General features: G+C 53.5%; 3 protein-coding genes across 3 annotated transcripts; all 3 read right to left on the reverse strand.

The window, feature by feature from the left end:
- Positions 1 to 325: 325 nt before the first annotated feature.
- Positions 326 to 5,386, reverse strand: C1qb (complement C1q B chain). The gene is made up of 3 exons (XM_090333869.1): positions 5,240 to 5,386; positions 3,234 to 3,434; positions 326 to 1,044 (listed from the first exon to the last, which is right to left on the reverse strand). Exons 2-3 carry the CDS (start codon positions 3,412 to 3,414, stop codon positions 470 to 472), a joined length of 756 nt encoding a protein of 251 aa, XP_090189995.1. The 5' UTR covers positions 3,415 to 3,434; positions 5,240 to 5,386; the 3' UTR covers positions 326 to 469.
- A 2,602-nt stretch (positions 5,387 to 7,988) lies between these two features.
- Positions 7,989 to 11,502, reverse strand: C1qc (complement C1q C chain). Its single transcript, XM_090333871.1, has 3 exons — positions 11,358 to 11,502; positions 10,959 to 11,173; positions 7,989 to 8,811 (listed from the first exon to the last, which is right to left on the reverse strand). Exons 1-3 carry the CDS (start codon positions 11,465 to 11,467, stop codon positions 8,255 to 8,257), a joined length of 882 nt encoding a protein of 293 aa, XP_090189997.1. The 5' UTR covers positions 11,468 to 11,502; the 3' UTR covers positions 7,989 to 8,254.
- A 2,763-nt stretch (positions 11,503 to 14,265) lies between these two features.
- C1qa (complement C1q A chain) lies at positions 14,266 to 16,781 on the reverse strand. The gene is made up of 3 exons (XM_090333872.1): positions 16,700 to 16,781; positions 15,886 to 16,055; positions 14,266 to 15,051 (listed from the first exon to the last, which is right to left on the reverse strand). The coding sequence occupies exons 2-3, from the start codon at positions 16,046 to 16,048 to the stop codon at positions 14,468 to 14,470; spliced, it is 747 nt and encodes a 248-aa protein (XP_090189998.1). The 5' UTR covers positions 16,049 to 16,055; positions 16,700 to 16,781; the 3' UTR covers positions 14,266 to 14,467.
- Positions 16,782 to 21,817: the final 5,036 nt, after the last annotated feature.

A 21,817-nucleotide genomic window follows, 5' to 3' on the forward strand; every position in this document is an offset into this window, starting at 1 on the left:
ATGTGAGGAGAGAGGCTGGTACAGAGGGCTGCTCCAGTACTACAAAATAAAAGAATAAAGAAGTCGCCCCATGATCCATTTTGTGCTCAAGGCAGCTCTCTATCCCTTGAGCCACAGCGCCGCTTCTGCCTTTCTCTGAGTAGTTTATTGGAGATGTGAGTTTCACAGACTTTCCTACCCAGGCTGGCTTTGAACCTTGATCCTCAGATCTCCTCCTGCTGAGTAGGTAGGATTATAGGCATGAGTTACCAGCTACCAGTTTTCATTTCGAAACCCTTATCCTGTGCCAGGTGCTGGAACCCACAGTTGAACTAGAACACTTGGCTTTGGTATTGAAGAGTTTATTTATTCACTCATGGATTCATTTATTCAGCATTCCCAGAGCTCTGCTCCAGGCTTTAGATCAGATCAGGGCTGGTGTTAGGGTGTGTGTGGGGGAGTGGAACAGGGCTCAGGGGTGGCCTGGTCCTCATGCCTCCACATCGGGGAAGAGTAGGAATCCAGAGAAAATGCTGTTGGCACCCTCGATGCCCAGCAGGGAGCTCTTGTCGGTGGCCTGGAGGAAGACCATCTCTCCTTGGTCCAGCTTGAGGACCACACCGCCCGTGGTGACCTGGAAGGTGTTCTGGGCATAGTCACAGAAGGTCACCACCTTCTGCACAGGCTCGCGGCCACGCATGAGGTTCACGCACAGGTTCCCCCGGGAGCTGGCGTGGTAGGTGAAGTAGTAGAGCCCGGGCACGCTGCAGGTGAACTTGCCGCTGCGTGCCTCGTAGTTGCGGTTGGTGTTGGTGATGACACTGTCGAAGCGGATGGCCTGTCCCCGGCGCAGAGGCGTGTTGATGGTCCTCAGGGCGGAGAAAACTATTTTCTCCGTGGCCTTGTAGTCACCTGATTCACCCTTGGGACCAGGGGGTCCAGGGAGGCCTGGGGCACCTTTAAGGCCCATGGGTCCCTTGGGGCCAACTTTCCCTGGATTCCCAGGAATCCCTGGGTCCCCCTTCTCTCCAAACTCACCATGGTCTCCAGCTAGTCCTGGAAGGCCTGGGGGGAGACAAAGGCAAGAGCAATGAGGACCCTGGAGGCCACTGACCCCACAGCAATGTGCTTGGGTGGGGGCCTTAGCTGGTCCCTCTGGAACTTGACTTCCCATTTGTGAAAGTATGGGAGCATGCAAGAGGGCACAGAGCTCCCCAACTCGGTGGCACTTCACAGGAAGGAAAGCAGCACGCCTTCCCTCCCTCCTTCCTTCCCTCCCTCCCTTCCTGCCCCCAGGAAGGCATCAGTACTGCCTTTTGTCTCTGGTCATGCAACATCCTTGTCAGGCTTTAACCTACAGCAAGAGTAATGAGATCACTGTCTGTGTGCCAGCCCCTTCCCTCACCCATGGCAGACATCCTTAGTCAATCACCACACGCATCCTCACTGCATCAGGAAGTGGATGCAGAATCCTTCTCAACACTTTTTCAGCTACTTCCTCCTGGTTTGGTACAATGCAACACTTGTTTTCCAGTACAGTGGCAGAGGACAGTGTCTGAGAAGCTGGGCTCTTGGGACACATGCGTCTCTGTCACACTTCCACTACTAGCTTTATTGCCTTTACAAAGGTCATATTCTCTGAGGCTCAGCTTCTTCATCTGCAAAATCGGGTGTTGATGTTTTGTGGGATTATGAGGATTAAAGGAAATCATGGGCCCGGAAATGTGGCTTAGTGGTAGAGTGCGTGCCTAGCCTGCATAAAGCCCTAGGTTCAATTCCTCAGTGCCACATGCACAGAAAAAGTCAGAAGTGGTGCTGTGGCTCAAGTGGTAGAGTGTGAGACTTGAACAAAGGAAGCTCAGGGACAGTGCCCAGGTCCTGAGTTCAAGCCTCAGAACTTGGCAAGAAAAAAAAAAAGTTCGTGGGAAGAGTGGGGCTGGCTCAGAGGGTGGCTCCAGGACTCCAGACTAAAAGAATAAAGAAATTGTCACATGCTGGTGGCTCACGCCTGTCATCTCAGCTACTCAGGAGGCTGAGATTTGAGGATTATGATTTAAAGCCAGCCTAGCCAAGAAGTGGGAAGTGAGCTGTGGCTCAAGTGGTAGAACACTGGCCTTGAGCAAAGGAAGCTCAAGTGGTAGAACACTGGCCTTGAGCAAAGGAAGCTCAAGGACAGCACCTAGACCCTGGGTTCAAGCCCTAGAACTCTCTCTCTCTCTCTCTCTCTCTCTCTCTCTCTCTCTCTCTCTCTCTCTCTCTCTCTCTCTCTCTCTCTCTGTCTCTCTGTCTCTGTCTGTCTCTGTCTCTGTCTCTCTGTCTCTCTGTCTCTGTCTCTGTCTCTCTCTGTCTCTCTCTCTCTCTCTCTCTCTCTCTCTCTCTCTCTCTCTCTCTCTCTCACACACACACACACACACACACACACACACACACACCCCACAAAAGAATGAAGAAATTGCAGGATGTGGTAGCTTATGCCTGTAATCCTAGCTACTTATGAGGCTGAGATTGAGGATCATGGTTCAAAGCCAGCCCAGGCACTAAAGAATGTGAGACTCTTATCTCCAATTAACCACTAGAAAACTGGAAGTGGGGCTGTGGCTCAAGGGGTAGGGTGGTAGCCTTGAGCTGAAGAGCTCAGGGACAGCGCCCAGGTCCAGAGTTCAAGTCCCATGACCCACCAAAAAGAAGAAGAAGAAGAAGAAGAAGAAGAAGAAGAAGAAGAAGAAGAAGAAGAAGAAGAAGAGGAGGAGGAGGAGGAGGAGGAGGAGGAGGAGGAGGAGGAGGAAGAGGAGGAAGGAGAAGGAGAAGGAGAAGGAGAAGGAGAAGAAAAGGAAGAAATTGCCCTGTTATAAGAGGGGTTTTCCTGGTAGGGAGTCTCACTGGGATCCAGAGATACCCCTTTAAAAATACCCCATTGTCAGTCGGGAGGTGCTCGCCCTGGAGGTGAACCTGAGCTCAGGGCTGCTGAGCTCTCCGTGTTCTGTCTGTCTGTCTGTCTGTCCGGGTGGACTGGGAGGCGCCTTCCCCTCACCCGTGTGGTCTAGGTCTTATTGTTCTCTGGGCCTCCATGAAGAAGACATAGAGGTTTGCTGAGCATCAAAGTGTTTCTGTGTGGAAATGGGGACCCTAAGTCCCTGCTGGCGCAGTCACTGGCTTTCCAAGTGCATTTGTGGTCTCCAGGGCCGGGACCTGTGCCTCAGGAGGGAGGACTTCTGCCTTGGCTGGTGACCCTTGTGCTCCCCCGCGTGCAGTACCTGTGTCTCCTTTTGGCCCTGGTACCCCAGGTTGGCCATCTGTGCCAGGTAACCCGGGGATGCCCGGAATGCCGGGGATGGCCGGCGGCCCCGTGCAACTCTTCTGAGCCCAGGAGACCTGGAGTGGACCCAGGAGCAGCACTGCGAGCCCCACTGTGAAGCCGCTCCATGGGGTGTTCATGGCTCTCTCCCAGCTGCCTCCTGTGGGGAAGACGAGGGGTGGGAGTGACTACGACACCCCTCCTCCTCTCTTTCCTCCCTTTCCCCCTCCCTCCCACCCCTCCTCCCTTCCTCCCTCTGTCCCATCCTTCCTCCCTCCTTTCTGTCCTTTTCCCTTTTTCCCTCCTTCCCATTCTTCTTTCCTTCCTCTCTTCTTCTCATCCTTCTTCCCTCCCTCCCGCCATTCCATCCTCCCTCCTTCCCATCCTTTCTCCCTTCCTCCTTTTCTCCCATTCCTCAGTCCATCCATTTATCCATATTTCCATCAGTCCCTTCAACCTCTCATCCATCTCTCCAACCACCCATTCATGCCTCTTCCACCCATCTATCAGCTCTTCATCTTTCTCTCCATCTTTATTTTTTTTTGCCAGTCCTGGGCTTGAGCTCAGGGCCTGAGCACTGTCCCTTGGACTTTCTCAAGGCTAGAGCTCTACCACTTTGGCCACAGCACCATTTCTGGCTTTTTCTATGCATGTGGTACCAAGGAATTGAACCCGGGTCTTCGTGCATGCTAAGCAAGCACCCTACCACTACGCCAAACTCCTGGCCCCGCTCTTCATCTTTCTATCCATTCATCCATCCATCCATCTGTCTGTCTATCCATCCATCCATCCATCCATCCATCCACCTACCAATCTATCCAAACCCTGTACTAGGTCCTGGGGATACAGTGATGAGCAAGACAAAATATGGTCCCTGTCTTCAAGGCCCCAGGAGGAAAGAGTTGACAAATAGGCAGACCGAGCTGCAGGCTGTGACTGATGCCCTTGGAGATGGGTCGTATGGGTGCCCTGAGGGGGCGGGGTTGGCATGGGTTTGGGAGGTGGTAACTGGCTTTGTGAGATTTGTGAGAGTTTTCCCACCAGGAGATGATTTGACTGAAACTGGAGGTTCAGATAGGGTTGAGGTAAGAATGCTCTAGGAGGAAAGAAAGATGGAGGAAAGATTCCAAGGTAGCGCAAAAGCTGGAAGCCTGCAGGAAGCCTGGACCAGAGGGGAGCAGAAGGATAAGAGCAACAGGAGTAGAGATTGCACAGGGCAGGGCTGACTGAGCGCGGGGCCCAATCCCACATGTTCCCAGCCATTAGGGCTTCTGAATTTGGGGGGTGTTTATGCAAGCAGTCACTCTTGTGTCCGCAGGACGTCACCACATGGTAGAAACTCATTTCTATACCAAAGAAGACCCGGAGGCTCTGGGAGGCAGGCTGCTTACTCGGCACCATATAGTAAGGAATGGACCCAGAGTCCCCACCAGCCTGCCGGACCAGCTCTGCTCACAGAACGTTCTTGAATTTCTCCAGGTGCCCTGAGAGGGCAATTGGGCCTTCTTAATCCAAGAGAACCAGGAAGAAGCCCACAGATGGTGATGGGCCACGTGTGTCCACCTAGCCACAACCCCACGGCACCAGCTCTCAGAATGGTCCATGTAGTCCAGTCCTTGGCCTGGCCTTTTGCTCTCTTTACAATTCGGACTCCATCCAATGCTAAACATTTGTGTGTGTGTGTGTGTGTGTGTCAGGCAGTCACAGTTCCAAAACACTGAGTTTGCTCAGGACCCACAGCCTAGGAAGGAAAACACACAGAAAACCTCCCCACCGGAGGCAGCTGAGCTTCGCAGCACTTGGGAGAGGACCTGGGTGTACCACCCCCAGCGTCTGGATCACTGTCGTGTTTGGAGCCAAGAGCATATATCTAGAGTGATCTCTTTTAGGGCTCACAGAACCCCAGAATGGTTCTTCCTATATTCTACCACACTGCCCTGGCTCAAGAGCTGAGCCCCATCTTACCTCAGAACCTGGTGTCCTGGAGTGTCGGTGCCAGGCTGGCCGCTGTGGGACCAGAAGTCAGAGCCCAAAGTCTGCTGCTCTGTGTCCAAAGAGGAAGCTCCTCGCCACAGAGGCCGAAGGGTTTCCCCCTGACTGTCCCTTCCTGAAGTCCCCTGGGCTGTTCCCATTGTCACCCTGGTCTCCCCATCCTGCTGAATTCAGGCAGTTTCAGGTCCCATTTCTGCCTGCTGGGGAAGGTTCCCATAAATGCATGGGGGGCGGTCAATGTGTGGTTTTGCCGACTCAGCAGCTGGGGGATGGGCTGTCCTGAGCAAGTGTCCACAGCTGGCCACTGTGCCAGGAACCCCATCCTCCCGTGGCCTGCCTTAGGGCCCAGGACATCCATCTTGTGCCTGCCCTGGGTTTGAAATCAGAGTTCTTGATTTGAATTCTGACTCTACCCCTTGCCAACTAAAGATTTTCAGTCCAGGGAAGCCCCAGTTTTCTCCTGTCTAGGATAGGGCTGTCATTATATTCGCTCAACAGCTGTGGCTGGCCCTAGGAGGAGGAGGGGGTGCAGGGGACGTGTTCAGTGTTCATGGCACACGGGGTCTGGGCCCTCCTCACCTGTCCCTTTTTGTTCTGCATCTCTGCTCTGCCTGCTTTCAGAAAATAATCTAATAATGAATTTTAAATGTGTTCATTACTTATTTACTCCTAGCTTGGTTGGAGCTAATGGCAAGAACAGCTACAGGCAACACCTTGTTGTTTATTGATCTAAAAACAACACCAAGCGAGGGCCAAAGGGGATTCAGAGATCATGGGCCCATTTCCTCTTATTTCTGTATGTGGGGAAACTGAGACCCAGAGGGGTCTCAGTGTTTGCTCTTAGTTGCTGTCTTAGGGGGATCCACCATGAGTCCTGTACCCCCTGGAGCTTCCTGGACCAGCAGACTGACTCCACATCCAATGTTTCTGAGATCAGCGTCACAGAAGAAGGCAATAGCCAGTGCCAGGGACATATCCCTGGCATCAGGATCCAGACACCACAGTACTGGAGCTGTTGAAACAAAGGCCATGTGGTGCCTATTTGAGAACATGGGATCTGGGGACTTTCTTATGCTTACAGAGGAAAAATCTGTTGGGCTCATAAATGTAGAATGGAGAGGGTGAATGTCCTCACTATGAATTATACACAAGCATAAAAATACTGCAGTGAACCCTTGTTATACAATTTATACACACACAAGGATGGAGTGTTCACTGCATGAGGTGTTATGGGAAGAAAAGTTTGATAAAACCCAAAGATTGATAAGAACCAGAGAGAGGCTCTGGACTAAGGTGAGAAGGAGCAGAGAGTAGATTCACCAGAGAGAAAGGGGGGGGGGCAGAAGGAAGGGAAGGGGGACAGAGAGGAGGGGGAAACTGCAGGCCCCAGTCTCCTGATGGGATGAGAAGGTTGTTGAGACTTGGGGCAGGAGGCAGAGGCGGAGGCAGAGCACAAACTGTGGAATTAGCAAACACACGTCCACTCTCTGTGGGCTCAGATGGGTTACTGGCATAGTTGCCAGGGTACAGGTTTCTGATCTGCCACTGGGGCCTGTATAAATGGTACGTTGATTTTTTTAAACAAAAGAGAGATGAGGAGCAAGGTGTCATTGGTATCATGGTTGGCCAGCCACCAAGTGGTTGATGGAGTGGCAATTGTGGCTGTTGTGGCCAGTGACTAGGTCCTGGCCCTGCCCACCCTGCCCTGACACAGTGAGCAGGTCCCTACGCCCCTAATTCCTGTACTTCTCATGTGTCTTCCTGTCTCCCTCCTTCCCTCCCAGCAGACAAGGGGCACTGCTCAAGGGTTCTCACCATCCTGTGGACACCTGAATTCAAGCCCTCGTGGCAGCTGGGGACAGCCAAGACTTGCTAGCTTGTGGGCAGCTGTGATTTTAAACAGTCTTTTGGGGACCACAGAGTCTGTGTGTTATTTGAAGTGAGACATTTGGCTGGGGGTGGGGTGGGGTGGGGGGGATTATGGAGCAGGGAGGGGGAAGTGGGAGAGGGCTTCTCCCTCTCTCCTACTCCTTCGTGCCCATCCCCAAGCACAGATACGAATATTAAATAAGTCCGTGAGCATGAAGCCCTAAGCATAGGCCCAGTGCTTAGCAGGAGCTCAGCCAATGTCAGCTACTCTGATTTTTTTTTTAAAAATCTGTCCACTCATCTCTTCTGCTTTTAGCCTCTCCTTTATCCAGTGAACCAACCATTTTTCCCCCTGTTTTGGGAAGAGAGTCTTGTGTAGAACCCAGTTGGGCCTCAGATTTGTTATTCTCTGGCCTCAGTCTCCCCAGTGCTGGGATTACAGGAGAGGACAGCATCACATCTAGACTGAGGCATGCATTCGTTCACTCCATTTCCCCCGTTCATTCAGCGTTCAGCACACGTTACCATTTCCTTGTGCTCGGCTTACCGTTGCCTTAACTCCTCCTGAGCCCTGGGCTCCCAAATCCAGCAGAGAACTGGGAATTCAAACCCTCCCGTTTACCTGTGAGCCTGGCAGGTTGACTGGCAGCCAGGCCCCCTCTCCTCCACCCACATGACAGCACACGGTCCTCAGGGGACCTCTGACAGCCCAAACCACCTTTGAGCATCTTGCTCCCACCAGGCCAAATGGGACCACATGTCTCAATGCTGACAGCCAAGCTGCAGTCTACGCTATCCAATGCCCTGAGTTCAGGGCTTCACCACTGGAAGAAAAAAAAAAATCGGGTCCATGCATATTTCTCAGGATAATTATTTATTCACAGATCTCCCTGCCTCTTCCAGTAACTACAACAAAACAAGTGAACGACAATCTGGTTAAGTATCAAAGCAATGGGACAAGCAATGACCCCTGAAAGAGCTCAGAGGAGGCAGGGAACCGAGAGGGTTGGGCGTTAGGTGGGCTTCCTGGAGGAGGAGTCCATCAGGTAGGGAACATAGAGCTAGGAAGTGGGACGTGGAAGGAGGTGGTCAGCGGTGGTCTGGTGCTGGCCTGTCACACTAGTCAGGGAAGAGCAGGAAGCCGGAGAAGACACTGTCAGAGCCCTCTGTGCCCAGCATGCCGTTGTAGTCGTTGACGGCGAGCCACACCTCCTGCCCCACCTGCAGCTGCAGTGCCACGCCCCCGGAGCTGACCTGCTTGCTGCTGGACATGTGGTCGCAGAAGGTGGTCACCCTGACGCCGCTGCGGTACAGGTGCACACACAGGTTGGCTGTCTGTGACGTGTGGTAAACAAAGTAATAGAGGCCCGGCACTTTGCAGGTGAACTTGCCGGTGCTGAGGTCGTAATCCCCCTGGGGGTTGGTGATGGCCGAATTGAACTTGACCAGGCCGTTGGCTGCTGGGTACTGGGAAGTCTGCCGAGTGACGCTGAACACTGACTGGTGCTTCTGCTTGTACCTGCCCTCGTCCCCTGGCACCCCGGGAGGCCCCCTGGGGCCCTGATCTCCTGGCATCCCTGGGGCTCCCATGGGGCCATTTTTCCCAGATTGGCCAGGTTTACCAGGCTCTCCTTTCTGTCCCTTGGGTCCTTGAGTCCCAGGGATGGCTGGAATTCCTAGAGAAAGAAAGATGGGGCAAGGACTGAGAAGAGGGACTCTGGGGGTATCTTTCAGTGGTGTGTGTGTGTGTGTGTGTGTGTGTGTGTGTGTGTGTGTGTGTGTTGGTGGTCCTGGGGCTTAAACTCTTTGCCTAGGTGCCGTCCCTAAGCTCTCCAGCTCAAGGCCAGTGCCCTACCACTTTGAGCCACTGCACCACTTTCAGTTTTCTGGTGGTTAATTGGAGATAAAAGTCTCATAGATTTTCATGCCTGGGGTGGCTTCGAACCACGATCCTCAGATCTTAGCCTCCTGAGTAGCTAGGACTACAGGTGTGAGCCACTGTGCCCAGCTCCTTGAGTTTTTTTTTTTTTCTCAAGGCTAGCACTCTACCACTTGAGCCCAAGCTCCACTTCCAGCGTCTTGCTGCTTAATTGGAGATAAGAGTTTCATAGACCTTTTTACCCACGCTGTCCCTCTGCTATCTGCTGTCATCAGATCTCAGTCTCCTGAGTAGCTAGGGTTATAGGTGTGGCACGGGTGCCCAGCTTCCAGGGTCTTGTCTCTAGAATTTCCTTCTCAGATGAACAGTCCCTAAGGGAATGGCTTGCCTTCTGATTTATCTAAGGCACTTCCCTGTCTCATGGTCTTGGATTCCACATCTGTGGGGTGTGTGTGTGTGTATGTGTGCAGACAGCACTAGGAGATGCCAGAGACTGTCAGAGGAGGTGTCAGTGCAGGGAGACCATCTGGCCCAGGCACCTTCCATTCAGCATGTGTGGGGCTCAAAACATTTCAAATCAGAGTTCAATGTTAGCAAATTCAGACCTCATCCTGGTTACCAGGGGTTTGTTGTTATTTGTTTTGTTTTTAAACAAAAGTCAAAATTGCCCAGAAGCTCATGGAGCTTATTCATGAATGCTTCAGCTCCTCCAAAGCTCATCACTTAATTTTCTGTGTGCAATTTTTCAAACTTTTATCTTTGAAATAATTATAGAATTATAGAAATTGGAAGAAAACGAGGAAGAGGAGGAGGAGGAGAAGGAGGAGGAGGAGGAGGAGGAAGACGAAGAAGAAGAAGAAGAAGAAGAAGAAGAAGAAGAAGAAGAAGAAGAAGAAGGAGAAGGAGAAGGAGAGGCAGCAGCAGCAGTGGTGGCAGCCAGGCACCAGTGTGTTCTGTCTGTAATCCTAGCTATGCAAGAAGCTGAGATCTGAAGTTTGAGGGTTGAAGGCAATCCTGGTAGGAAAGATCATGCTTATTTCCAATTGACCAGCAAAAACTCAGAAGGGAAGCTGTGGCTCAAGTGGCAGAATGTCAACCTTAAGAAAGAAAGCCGAGGGACAGTGTCCAGGCTCTGAATTCAAGCCCCAATGCCAGCACACACACACACACACACACACACACACACACACACACACACACACACACACGACAGAGAGGTCCCTTATACCCCTGGCCTAGTTTACCCAATGATGTGCCTTGCATAACTCATGCACATGATCAAAACTGGGAAAGTGATATTTGCACACCACTCTGAGTGTGTCACACGTATACATCCATGGAATCAGCACCTGTGCGATTAAGCCTAACTAACTTTATTGGGTTATTTTTCTTGCAAGGGGCCTGCGCTTTTCCTAGGCTGCCAGGCCACACAGCACATGTGTCTGATCCCGAGTGCCACTTCCGTCTCCCCCTCACCTATGTCTATGTGGCACACAGAACCCACGCCAGGAGCCACCCTCGAGACAGGCTGCTCTCCCCAGCTGCTCCAGCCCCCTGCAGCCCAGTTCAACTTCCCTGGTATTACAGATGAGGAAAGTGAGGCGCTGTCATGTAAAGTGGCATGTGGTCATGGAAGGAGGGGCTGGGCCAGCTGCAACCCTGCCGGTCAGTGCAGCGGATGTGTGCATGGTGTGGCCACTGTCACGTGGCTGGGTGAGCATCAGAGCAGTTGTAACAAGATGGTAGAGGACACCTTCATTTGCCTGAGGCTGTGACCACTTGGTCCACTGTGACTCTCCCTGCTGCCCCCTGGGACAGGGGATGAGGCCAAGGGCCCAGGTTAGCTGTGGGAGGCCCAGAGCCAACATGGCAGTCCCACCCCCAGCACCCCACCAAGATGTACTGTCTCAGCCGCTGGGCCTGGCTCGAGTCTGGCAGACTCACCTGGTTCCCCCTTGGGCCCTGGCAGGCCATTGTGTCCATCTTTCCCGGGAGCCCCGGGCAGTCCTGGCATCCCTGGGATTCCGTAGCAGCTGGTACTGGCCTGGGCCCCGAGGGGCAGGACCAGTAGGAGCAGCAGCAGGTGGAGTCCACGGAAGGGCAGGCAGTTGGGTCCCGGGTCCATCTTTAACAGGTGGCTGGGTGGGGAGATGGTGGAGCTGGACCCCAGCCCCCGCTCTCCATTACTCCCTTCCCCCTCCTTCTCGGAGCCCCCTCACCCTGGGTCCACGGTGGATGGACTGTGGGGCTCCTTCCCTGGGCCTGAGGGAGAGGGTGGCTCCTCCTCAAGCAGAGGGAGCCAGAGCTCAGGAAGCTGCCAGGGAAATTGCCATTGGCTCTCACCTGGGCATGCGCAGGGTCTCAGCTTCACCTGGGGTGGGGTGGGAGATTGCCGATGCAGTCACAGCAGTGTCCATGGCTCTGTGTCCCTCTCCCAGGCAGGAGGACACCATGTCGGAGTGACCGGAGCAAGGACTGCCTAGATAGGACTAGGCACCCCTCCCCCACTGCTCCCCTCCCCCACCCCACCCTCCCACATCCCCTTTCCTGAGATTTGCCCTGACTGGACACTTTCATTTGTGTTCTGAGCCTGACTGAACACAGCAATACCCCTGTCTACCCTTCCTTCTCGTGTGGCTAGGGTCACATGTGCCTAGAATGAGGAAATGTGTGCAGCTTCACCACCTGGTTCAGGATGCATGCATGAAATAGTGTATGCATGCACATGTGTGTGTACATGTGTGCTACGTACATGCTCTCTGTGTACAGGTTAGTAGACAGAGCCCAGGCACAACAGCCTCAGAACGGGACTGGCCCCCTGTGTGCCCAGTCTGTCTGGAGCCCTTGTGCTCTCTCTTGGCTGGCACTCTACCACTTGAGCTATAGCTCCACTTTATTTTTGCTGATATTAGAGATAAGAGCCTCTTGGATTTGTCTGCTTGGGCTGGCTTTGAACCTCCATCTTCAGATCTCAGTCTTCTGCATAGCTGAGACTACAGGTGTGAGGCACTAGTGCCCAGCCTGGGACCCAGGCTCCGGAGTGAAGAATGGGTTCCTGCTCTGCTCTCCTTCCACGCCGGTGTCCTGGCTTCCACTTGGCCCCTGGTGGGGAGGCCCTCTGGCTGGGGTCGGATCCCTTCCGTGAGGTTCTGAGGATGAAGTTGGTGCTGAGCCTGAGTGTCCTCCAGGGCCTTGGTTGCCTGGACTGTCCATCCTGTGGCACAGGGCTGCAGAGCATAGGACAAGATAAAGACCTGGGGTGCTACGGGCCCTGGGAGTCTCTGGTGGGCGGGGACTGGGAAGAGCAGAACCTGGGGGCTCTGTGTCGTGGAGTCTAGCTCCAGGCTCCCATCTTCTATCCTCGCTTCCTCTGCACCTGGGCCTGGCTTGTCCAGCAGGTGGCAGCCTCGGCACATGCTCAGCCTCCCTCCCTGCCCTGCCTACCTGGCCCAGCTCAGCTTTCCCTCCTGGGAAGACCAGAGAGGCAGCGGCTGGGGCTGGGTAGAATTTAAGGTGAGACTCTCCAGGCCTCTCCTGACATGCAGGGGCTCCAGTGTGTGTGTGTGTGGGGGGGGTGTCCCCTCTCTCAAGGGGGCCCTTACTCCTTCCTGCCTCTAGAGGCTATTGGTGGGAGGGGTGAGGACAGGGTCCTGAGTATGGCATGTCAGAACTGGGTGGGTTGTGCTGGTGGGTGGGTAGCGGGCAAGGGACAGTCCCTGGGTCTCTGAGAATGGTATGTGCATGTTTGTGAGGGGGAGGAGAGTATTTCTAAAACTTGTTCATGCCAGGTGTGAGCTGTGTGTATGCCTGAGGGCAGGGGTCTGGAGATGTGAATTCAGTGTGTGTGCATGTATGTGAAACATACACATGAGCAAGAGAGACAAGAGCGGCACAGAGTGACAGAGGGGGGAGAGAGAAGGCATATTTTGAATGGCTGACAAATGTTCCTCGAAGGTTGAGGCAGGCAGTGCCTGGTACAACAGCTCATGCATTCCCCCACCATTGTCTACACCTGTGTGTATTTGAATGTGTGTGTGTGTGTGTGTGTGTGTGTGTGTGTGTTTGTAGTTATAACCAGTGTTCACTGAAGGACAGCTCAGAACCCGTGTGTTATGAGAAGTAGATGAGCTCCAGTCCAAGGAAAGCCCAACAGAGACAGCATGGGTATGCGTGCACACACACATGTATTATATGGATATGTGAGTGCCATGTGTGTGGTGATTATCTGTATATATGTCTTGCAGGACTGTGCATGTGTTTGTGTACATATGTGATTGAACACGAGTCTGTAGTCTTCCACATGTGTGATTATGTATACATATGAATATACATGAGTGAGTTGTGTATGTGTGTGACTGTGTGACCTGTGCATGTGTGTGATTGTGTGTTTGTGGTTTGTATATGTGTATATATTGTGGTCTATACATGTTTGTGATCTGTACCTGTGATTGTGTGTTTGTGGTCTGTACACAAGTGTGACTGCATGCATGTTTGTGGTCTGTGCATGTGTGTGGTCATCTACATACATGTGTTTGTGTTCTGTGCACGTGTGTGTGAGTGTGTATTCCCCAGCCCAGGTGGATGCTTGGCAGGCAGCTGACAGCAGCCCAGTCCCCGGCCAGCTGGTGTGGAGGCCTTTCAGGAATTGCAGCTTCGGGAAGGTCTGTGGACCAATGTCTTTCCCTCTCTGATTCCTGGCCTGGGGTGGAGAAGTGCCAGTGTGCTTTGCCAATTGCAGCTGGGGGGCTGGGAAGGGTGACTGTCACACACAGACGTGGCCACAACAAGCAAGCCCCACCTCTCCTCTGGGTCTTCCACTTCCTGCCTCGGCCTTGTTCCCTTTGTCTGTGGAGTGGCATCAACACCTGCCTGAGCTTCTTATCAAGAACAAGCAAAATGCAGTAACAGCTAAAGCCCTGGCCAGGAACTGGGCCGCAGTTAGGACACGTGGAGTCATGGAATCTCCCAGAAGCTCCCTGCAGGACGTGTGATCACTCCTCCCACCTTGCAGGTAAGGAATCTGAGGCCACAGAGTGCACGTGACACACACACACACACACACACACACACACTCACACATACACACACTCACACACACGATAGGCAGTCGACAAGTGGCCGGATCTCGCTTGGAGCCCAGACGATGGGCTCTTGGTAAGGACGCAGACCACTGCCTCTCGCACTCAGCAAGAGTCACCCCTGTGCTCCCTGCCGAGTGCCCCAAACCCCCACTGCACTGAGGCTGGCACACTCAGACTCACACATTTATTCCAGAAAGGTCTCAAAGGACCCTTACAGTGTGCAGAGGGGCAGCCGGCCACTCCCCGAGGCTCTCATCTGCCCCTTCCTGAGGAGGCTGGAGCCACAGCACCCCGTGTACAGAGCAGAACATGAAGGGAGCCTGAGAAGAAGGGGGCACAGTGGGAGGAGGCCTGAGGTGGGGGCTCTCTGGCTCAGGCTGAGGGGAAGATGAGGAAGCCACTGAAGATGCTGTCGGCCTCGGGGCCCTGGTAAATGCGGCCCTTGGAGGCATCTCTCTCGATCCAGACGTGGTCGCCCTGTTGCAGCTGCAGCGCGGTCCCACCGGATATCAACTGGAAGAGCCCCTTGCTGTTGTTCTCGCAGAAGCCCACCTGGCGGCGGTGTTGCACCGCCTGGCCCCTGGGGGCGTGCGCGATGGCCAGGCAGATGTCCCACTGGGAGACCACTTGGAAGGTGAAGTAGTAGAAGCCGGGCACGTTGCAGATGAAGTGCCCGGAGTGGCTCTGGTAGGGACCTTCCTCGTTGGTGATGACCGTGTCAAAGATGACGGTGGTGCCGCCTGTGGGAGGGTTCCGCCGCACGGCCGAGAAGGCTGGCCGCGGCTGAGCCCTGATGTCTCCTGGGTTGCCCTTGATCCCCTTTATTCCTGGGGGGCCCTGGTCCCCCAGGGGCCCATTGGGCCCGTGGAAGCCCACATTGCCGGGTTTTCCAGAGGGCCCAGGCTCCCCCTCATCTCCTTTAGGGCCTCTGATGCCTGTCCGGATGCCAGGGATACCTGGGGGTGGGGGGGGGGAAGAGCTGATTTAGGGGTGGGGGCTCAAGGCTTGACTTCCCCAGGGAAAGGAGCAGGAGCCCCAGAGATCTGTGGGAGGAAAGGCAAGGGAATGACAGGGCCTTTGGGAGCCTGACTCTGAGCCTGGTGCAGCTGGCTTGCACCTGTAATCCTAGCTACTCACGAGATTGAAATCTGTGTCAAGGTTCAAGAGCGAGACTTTTTGTCAGTGGTGGGGCTTGAACTTAGGGCCTGGATGCTGACCCTGAGCTCTTTTGTTCACGGCTAGGGCTCTACCATGTTGAGCTACAGCTCTACTTCTGTGTTCCTGGTGGTTAATTGGAGATAAGAGTCTCACAGACTTTCCTGGCCAGGCTGGCTTTGAACCATGACCCTCAAATCTCAGTCTCCTGAGTAGCTAGGATTACAGGCATGAGCCATTGATGAAACTCTTATCGGCAAGTAATCACCAAAAAGCTGGAGGTGGAGGTGTGCCTCAAGTGGCAAAGCATCAGCCTTAAGCAGAAAAAGCCCCAACACACACACACACACACACACACACACACACACACACACACACACACACACCCCTGGTGGTCATCATTCTGGTAACTGAACCAAGGACTGGGTGCTGCCTCTGACCTCTTATCACTCAAGCCCCTAATTCTTCAGTAGAGGAAGTGGAGCCATAGAAGGAAGTAGGACCAGGAGAGGCTTGTTTGGGGTATGGAGGGAAAGACAGGGAGAAGGCCTGGTCCCCAAACTGGAAGGGCTTCCTGTGGGGCTCCTGCATGCCCAGCTAACCACCCTCCACCTGAATCAAGGGCCCACATGTACCCGGCTCTCCTCGTTCCCCTTTGAGGCCTGGCCGGCCGGGGCGGCCAGGTTTTCCTGCGGCCCCGTCCTTTCCGTGGGGGGCTTGGCACACATCCTGAGGCACTGCAGGGGCCAGGGACACGGCCAGCATGCAGATCAACAGCCATCCCCAAGGGGCCTCCATGATGGCACTGTGAAGACAGACAGGACGAGGACGGCTGCACATCACCTGTCTACCACACCCGGCTCACATACTTAAGCCCCTGCCCACAGACCCTCCAAGCCCTGTCCCACACTCAGTGTCACACTCAGACCCATCTACCCTCTACCTGGGGGTCACACTTCCGGATACCAACTGCCAGGGAGCAGAGCCTCCACTGCCCTCCCTGGCGCACAGGCTCATCTACTCCACGGATGGCTGATTTCATTGAGCAAGTATTTATCAAGTGCCGGCTGTGTATTTAATTAACACCTTTCCCCAGATGGTGGAGCTCTGTGCGCTCAGGAACCACAAAGCCTATCTCTGCTGGCGCTTCAGCGTTGAGGACCAGGCTCCTTCCTCATGGCCTGGGCTCTGGCTCCCCCAGCCTCTCCCCAGCTTCTTATGTTAGGGGACCCCAAGTCCAGGAAGTCCATTTACAACTCTGGGTCTGAGTCCCATCCCCCATCTTCTTCCAAGCTCACGCCTGGGAGGTTCGGCTCTGCCACTCACCTATTTGGGGTTCTGGAGTGTCCCTCAACTCTGTCCCAGCACTGAACCAGTGGTCTCCCTCTGGCCTGCCCTCAGTTGCCTGACTCCCGGGCCTGGTAACCCTCTACCCAGGCTGGGTCTCACCTGCCTGGGCTCCCAACACCACGACTGGATGCTTGTGCCCTCAGCTCAGGGATCCGGAGGACGGCGGCAGGGACAGCCACAGGAAGGGCCAGCAGGAACCCCATGCGTTCCTGCCCAGTTTCGCTTCCCTGCCCTCATCCAGGTCCCTCCCCCCTCGGGCCCTGCCCCCAAGCCACCTTAGAAGCTGATCTCAGCAAGACTGGAGTGTGGACGAGGGCTTGAGATGTCACTTAGGCCACAGCTGCCGGAGGGCAGTGGTGTCTGTGAGGATGGGGCAGTGGAGAGCCTGGACAGTGGAAGATCACAGGAGCCAAACACATCAGGGCAGAAGGAGTTTCAAAACCTCCTAAGTGGTCGGCCATTTTCATGACCGTGAACGCAGCCTGGATGGTGCCCAAAGCCTGAGAGCTTGGGGGAAGAAAGCCTGGTCGTTAGTTTTCAAATGACCACTTCCTGGTGGCCTGGCTTCTAGAAGTTATGTCACCTCCTGAGCTTCCTTATGTACAATTAGGAACAACAGCTTCTGCCTCTTGGGGTTATTTTTCTCTTGTCTTTTCTCTTTCCCTCTTTTTCCTTTCTTACTTTTTGGAGCTGGACTTGAATTCAGGGCCTGTGTATTCTCCTCACTCAAGGCTGGCGCTCTCCTGCTTAAGCACAGCCTCACTCGGGTTTTGTTTTGTTTTTGCTGATTAATTGGAGATTAGAGTTTCTTGTCTGGACTGGCTTTGAACGTCAATGTCAGCTTCTGGATAGCTAGAATTACAGGTGTGAACCACTGTCCCCCAGCTCTTCCTCGGGGTCTTTTAACCCTGGAATGACACATATGTTAAAATGGTGCCTAAGAAGGTGACTTAACCATTGGCTTTTCTCAACATTTCTTAAAACAACAAGGGTGGGAGTGTGCAGTCTCTGACTACACTTGCTTCAAATTCAGCACTGAAAAAATCTGTCTGTCTGTCTGTCTATCTGTCTATCACAGCTAGAAGCCACAAGCTCTACCATCTAGCTTTTTTTTCCCCCAGAGGTGAGGACTGAACTCAGAGCCTTGCACTTGCCAGGCAAGGGCTCTTCTGCCGAGCTAAATCCCCACCCCTAAATTCTACCATCTAGAGATCATCGCTGTTAATGTTCCAGTGTCTCACCTAGCCTTGCTGGCCTTTACTTCTTAACCCTGAGGCACAGCCTCCTTGCTGGTCTGTCATTTGACCTGCTTGGACGCCAAGGGCACTTTCCACCCTGAGTCACATAACTTCTGGAAGCCAGGCCACTCACACTTAGAACCAGTGTGTTCAGACCTCATCTTTCTGCACCCCTCCCCCACCATGTGCACTGAGAGTGAAGGAAGGCAGCTCTACCTGGCGGGTATGGAATGGCCAGAGCTGGGAGTCTCAAAGTCCTGTCTTCCTTTTTCACCTTCTGTCTCCTGTGGCATGTAATATGTCACATATCAACAGGAGGTTTTGGTTGAAGGGTGCCAGCACCTCTCTTCTTTTCCTGGACGTTGGAGGTGAGTGGGGCTGGGTTCCTCCTGTCTGTCTGTCATCCTCACTGTGTGAACTTGGGCTCACAGCATCCCTTCTCCTAGCCTCTGCACCTATAAAATAGGCATGGCACACAGCTTCCTACCTGGACTACTTACAGATATAAACGCCACATTGACGGTACACTAGATGGATACCTGTGTGACCTTGGGCCAGCTTATCACACATCTCCAAACCTTGCTTTTTCCACTTACAAAGATGAGGCAGACCAAGATGCAGGCAGATTGTCCCAAAAGGTCCCTAACATCCTCCCCAGAATCAACCTTCCTCCATCATGTCAGCCAGGCTCTTCTGCAGAGGAGCAGGGGGCTAAAGATTCAGGTTGCTCCCAAGACATGTGAAAGGGTATCAATGTATGTGAATTAATGCACCTTCTATCTGGCAAATATCATGTAACCCTTTTACTAATTACAATAAAAAATGCTTAATAAAAAAAGATTCAGGTTGCTCACCCCCATAATCCTAGCTATTCCAGAGGCTGAGATGACGGGATTGTGGTTCAAAACCATCCCTGACAGCCAAATCCATAAAACACATATCTCCAGTTAACCAGCAAAAAAAAAAGCTGCAAGTGAAGGTGTTGGGCAAGTGGTAGAGTGTCTGTCTCGAGAGAAAATGCTAAGAGACAGGGCTCAGGCTCTGAGTTCAAATCCCAGTACCACTACTTTGGCTCTCTTATCTCCCTGAGTGACAGGTGACCAGTGCTGAGCCATCCGGCAGTAGCCTGCCACAATCTCATGAGCTTTGTTTGCCTCCCCTGCAGATTAAAAACTTTTGTTGGGTGGGTTTTGATGGAACCTAGAGGCTTCAGATTTGTCTTGTTCAGTGTCTCTTTCCCTACGTCTGGGTCTCCTGCAGCTCAGCTATAAGCCCAGGTCAATAATGGACCTGAACCATGGCACCAATGCTCCGCAGCCTCTAGAGGGCAGTGTGGCCTATGTCCTACAATAGCATCTGGTGGAAATGAACTCCCTCCTTCCCTCCTCCCCGCACCGGCCACTTAGGTGGCCAGGTGACCTGCTGAGAAGTTTGGGGAAAGAATTATAAACAGACACTGGGTGCTGACAGCTTATATCCGTAATCCTAGCTACTCAGGAGGCTGAGATCTGAAGATTTCAGTTTGCAGTTTGCAGCCAAGGCAGGCAGAGAAACCGGAGAGACTCCTATGTCAAATTAACCACCAAAAAAGATGGAAGTGGGCTGTGGTAGAGAGCCCTCAGGGCTTGGGTGCTGGGTCCTTGCCAGGTCCCCTATCCTTGTCACAGCAGGCTATCCTCTGCATATCTTCCCCTGCCCTATACTTTTTTCTTTTTCCATCAGGAGAGGCCACTGTGGGCTGTAGGCAGCCCAACTCTGCTGAGTGTGCCAGAACCTAACAGCTCCAGAGCCTCAGTTTCTCCATCTGTAAAGGGTTATGGGTTCCCAAGGAGCAATTGATTCCTTGGGGCTCCCCTGAGCTGCCCCAACTGAGTGTATTGGAATTCTTGTATGGGGGGGTGGGGGGCCGTGGAAGACAGCCATCCCCTCCTGCTGCTCTGTCACTAAAGGGTCTTTTCACCCTGATGCCATGGCTGGGCTCATCCAGACCTTATGAGAAGTTCTGGAGGCATTCACACTGCTCCGAGGGAGGGGGACAAGGTCAGGTTGACTGGATGTAGGCAGAGGGGAGGGAAGGACAGCAAAGGCTGGGTCCCCCAGGTGGAGGCAATTGCCAACCCTGGAGTTTGCAAGGGCTGGGGGGGGGGGTGTTCTGGCATCTGAGTGGAGAGGTGTGCTTTCCTTGGTCCTCTCAAGAGAGCTAGTGGAGGTACCTCATTCATCAACAATTAACCGAGGTGGGGGGAGTGACGTACCTGAGTCATGAGCAGAGCCGCCCCAGGATAGTTCTGGAAGGTGCCCTGGCGCAGCTGGGTCCTAGGTCCCAGGTTTTGTAATACTCTCTGGCCTTTGTCTAACACTCCCATGACTCCGGGTCATGTTTCTTGTGGATCCAGAGCACTCGAGGAACATGGGGCGTGCATTACAGGGCATGCAAGGGCCGAGCTGGGGGTTTGGAGTGCAGTGTGCTCTCATTTGGAGTTGTTCTGGAATTTGGGCTAATGACAGCTGCTTCTGCATGCGTTTCCCCCCCCCCCCCCCATCTTCTCAGCCCTCTGCTGATTACAAATAAACACCGGGTGTACACGGGAGAGTAATTAACTCTCCTATGTGGGGAGAACTAATCAGCCTGGAGTTTGCTGCAGGTGGGGAAGGCGAAGGCTTTTTTTCCTAAGTAGTATGCAAATGAACTGTAGTATGCAAATGAGCCGGCGGCTCCTGGGAAGGGCTGTCAAGCCAGAAGTGCTGGTGGCTGGGGCGCAGGGACAGGGCCCGGGTACCTAGCAGCTGTAGGTGGAGACTTGGTCCCTCAGACCTGGGAGGACCTGAAGTCAGAGAGTGAGGAAGTTCAGGGCTCCTCTTCAGCCAGTCCCAGAGTGGGGGAGAGGGAGGGGGAAAGCCACCTCTTACTTGAGTGACCTTGCACCAGCCGGAACTTCCCTTCCTGAACCTGAAGCTCAGAGCCAGGAGCTGCTAGGCCCAGGCTGACCTCCCCAGGCCTGCCCTGCACGGTTCTGTGCCAGTGATCTGAGCTCCACCCCCTCTCGAGCCAGGCTGCAATTCTACCTGGGCTAAGGTAAGGAGAGGGAGGGTTCCCAACACTCCAGATCTAGGGGTGGTTTAGTGTTAAATCACTCTCCACTTAAAATCCACTTTCCTTAAAATGGCAGGAACTGGAATCTTCCCTAGCCTCTCATCCCCTTTCTGTCCACTCACACACCCTCCTACCCAGCCCTGGGGAATTCAGCAGTCACTGCTCTTCTAGAAGGCATTATTCCCATCTGTCTCTTTGACACTAGAGGAAGGGACATGGGGCAGTTTTCAGGGTTAATGGAACTATGTGACATCTTGGCCGGGGCGTTGGTTACGGAGGTGTGTATGCACTTGTCAAGATTCATCAAATGGATACCAGATGCTCGTGGCTCACGCCTTTCGTCCTAGCTACTCACGAGGCTGAGAGCTCAGGATCTCAGTTCAAAGTCAGCTAGGGCAGGAAGGTCTGTGAGACTTTTTTCTAACTGCCAAAAGACAGAGTGTAAACCATAGCTTAAGGGGTACAGCACAAGCCTTGAACAACATCAGCAAAAAGTACCTAGGCCTTGAGTTCAAGCCCTGGTACCATCACATACAAAAAATTTATCAGATGGTACATTTAAGTCCTGCAAATCTTTCCATAAAGTCACAATTTCATGTAAAATTTGAAGCTGAGTGCTGGTGGATTCAGGAAAGTTGACATGGTAGTGTGATAATGGTATCTGAAGTGGCTATTCCTGCTCTGTGGGGGTGGAGGGAGAGAGAGGGCAACTCTCTGCTCTCTGCCTCTGCCTGTGGAGCTGGGGCGTCACACATTTGGCAATGGGACTGGGATTTGAACTCAGATTGGGCCCCAGCGTCTACAGCCTTGACCTCTGCTCTGGGAACTATCTCCAGATTGCATGGCTCAGAGTTGCCAGGAGAGAGAAATGAGATGTGAAGTGTG

Source organism: Megascapheus bottae, chromosome 6 (assembly GCF_031878675.1).
Source record: "Megascapheus bottae isolate mThoBot1 chromosome 6, mThoBot2.hap1, whole genome shotgun sequence".
In the NCBI taxonomy this organism is placed as follows: Eukaryota; Metazoa; Chordata; class Mammalia; order Rodentia; family Geomyidae; genus Megascapheus; species Megascapheus bottae.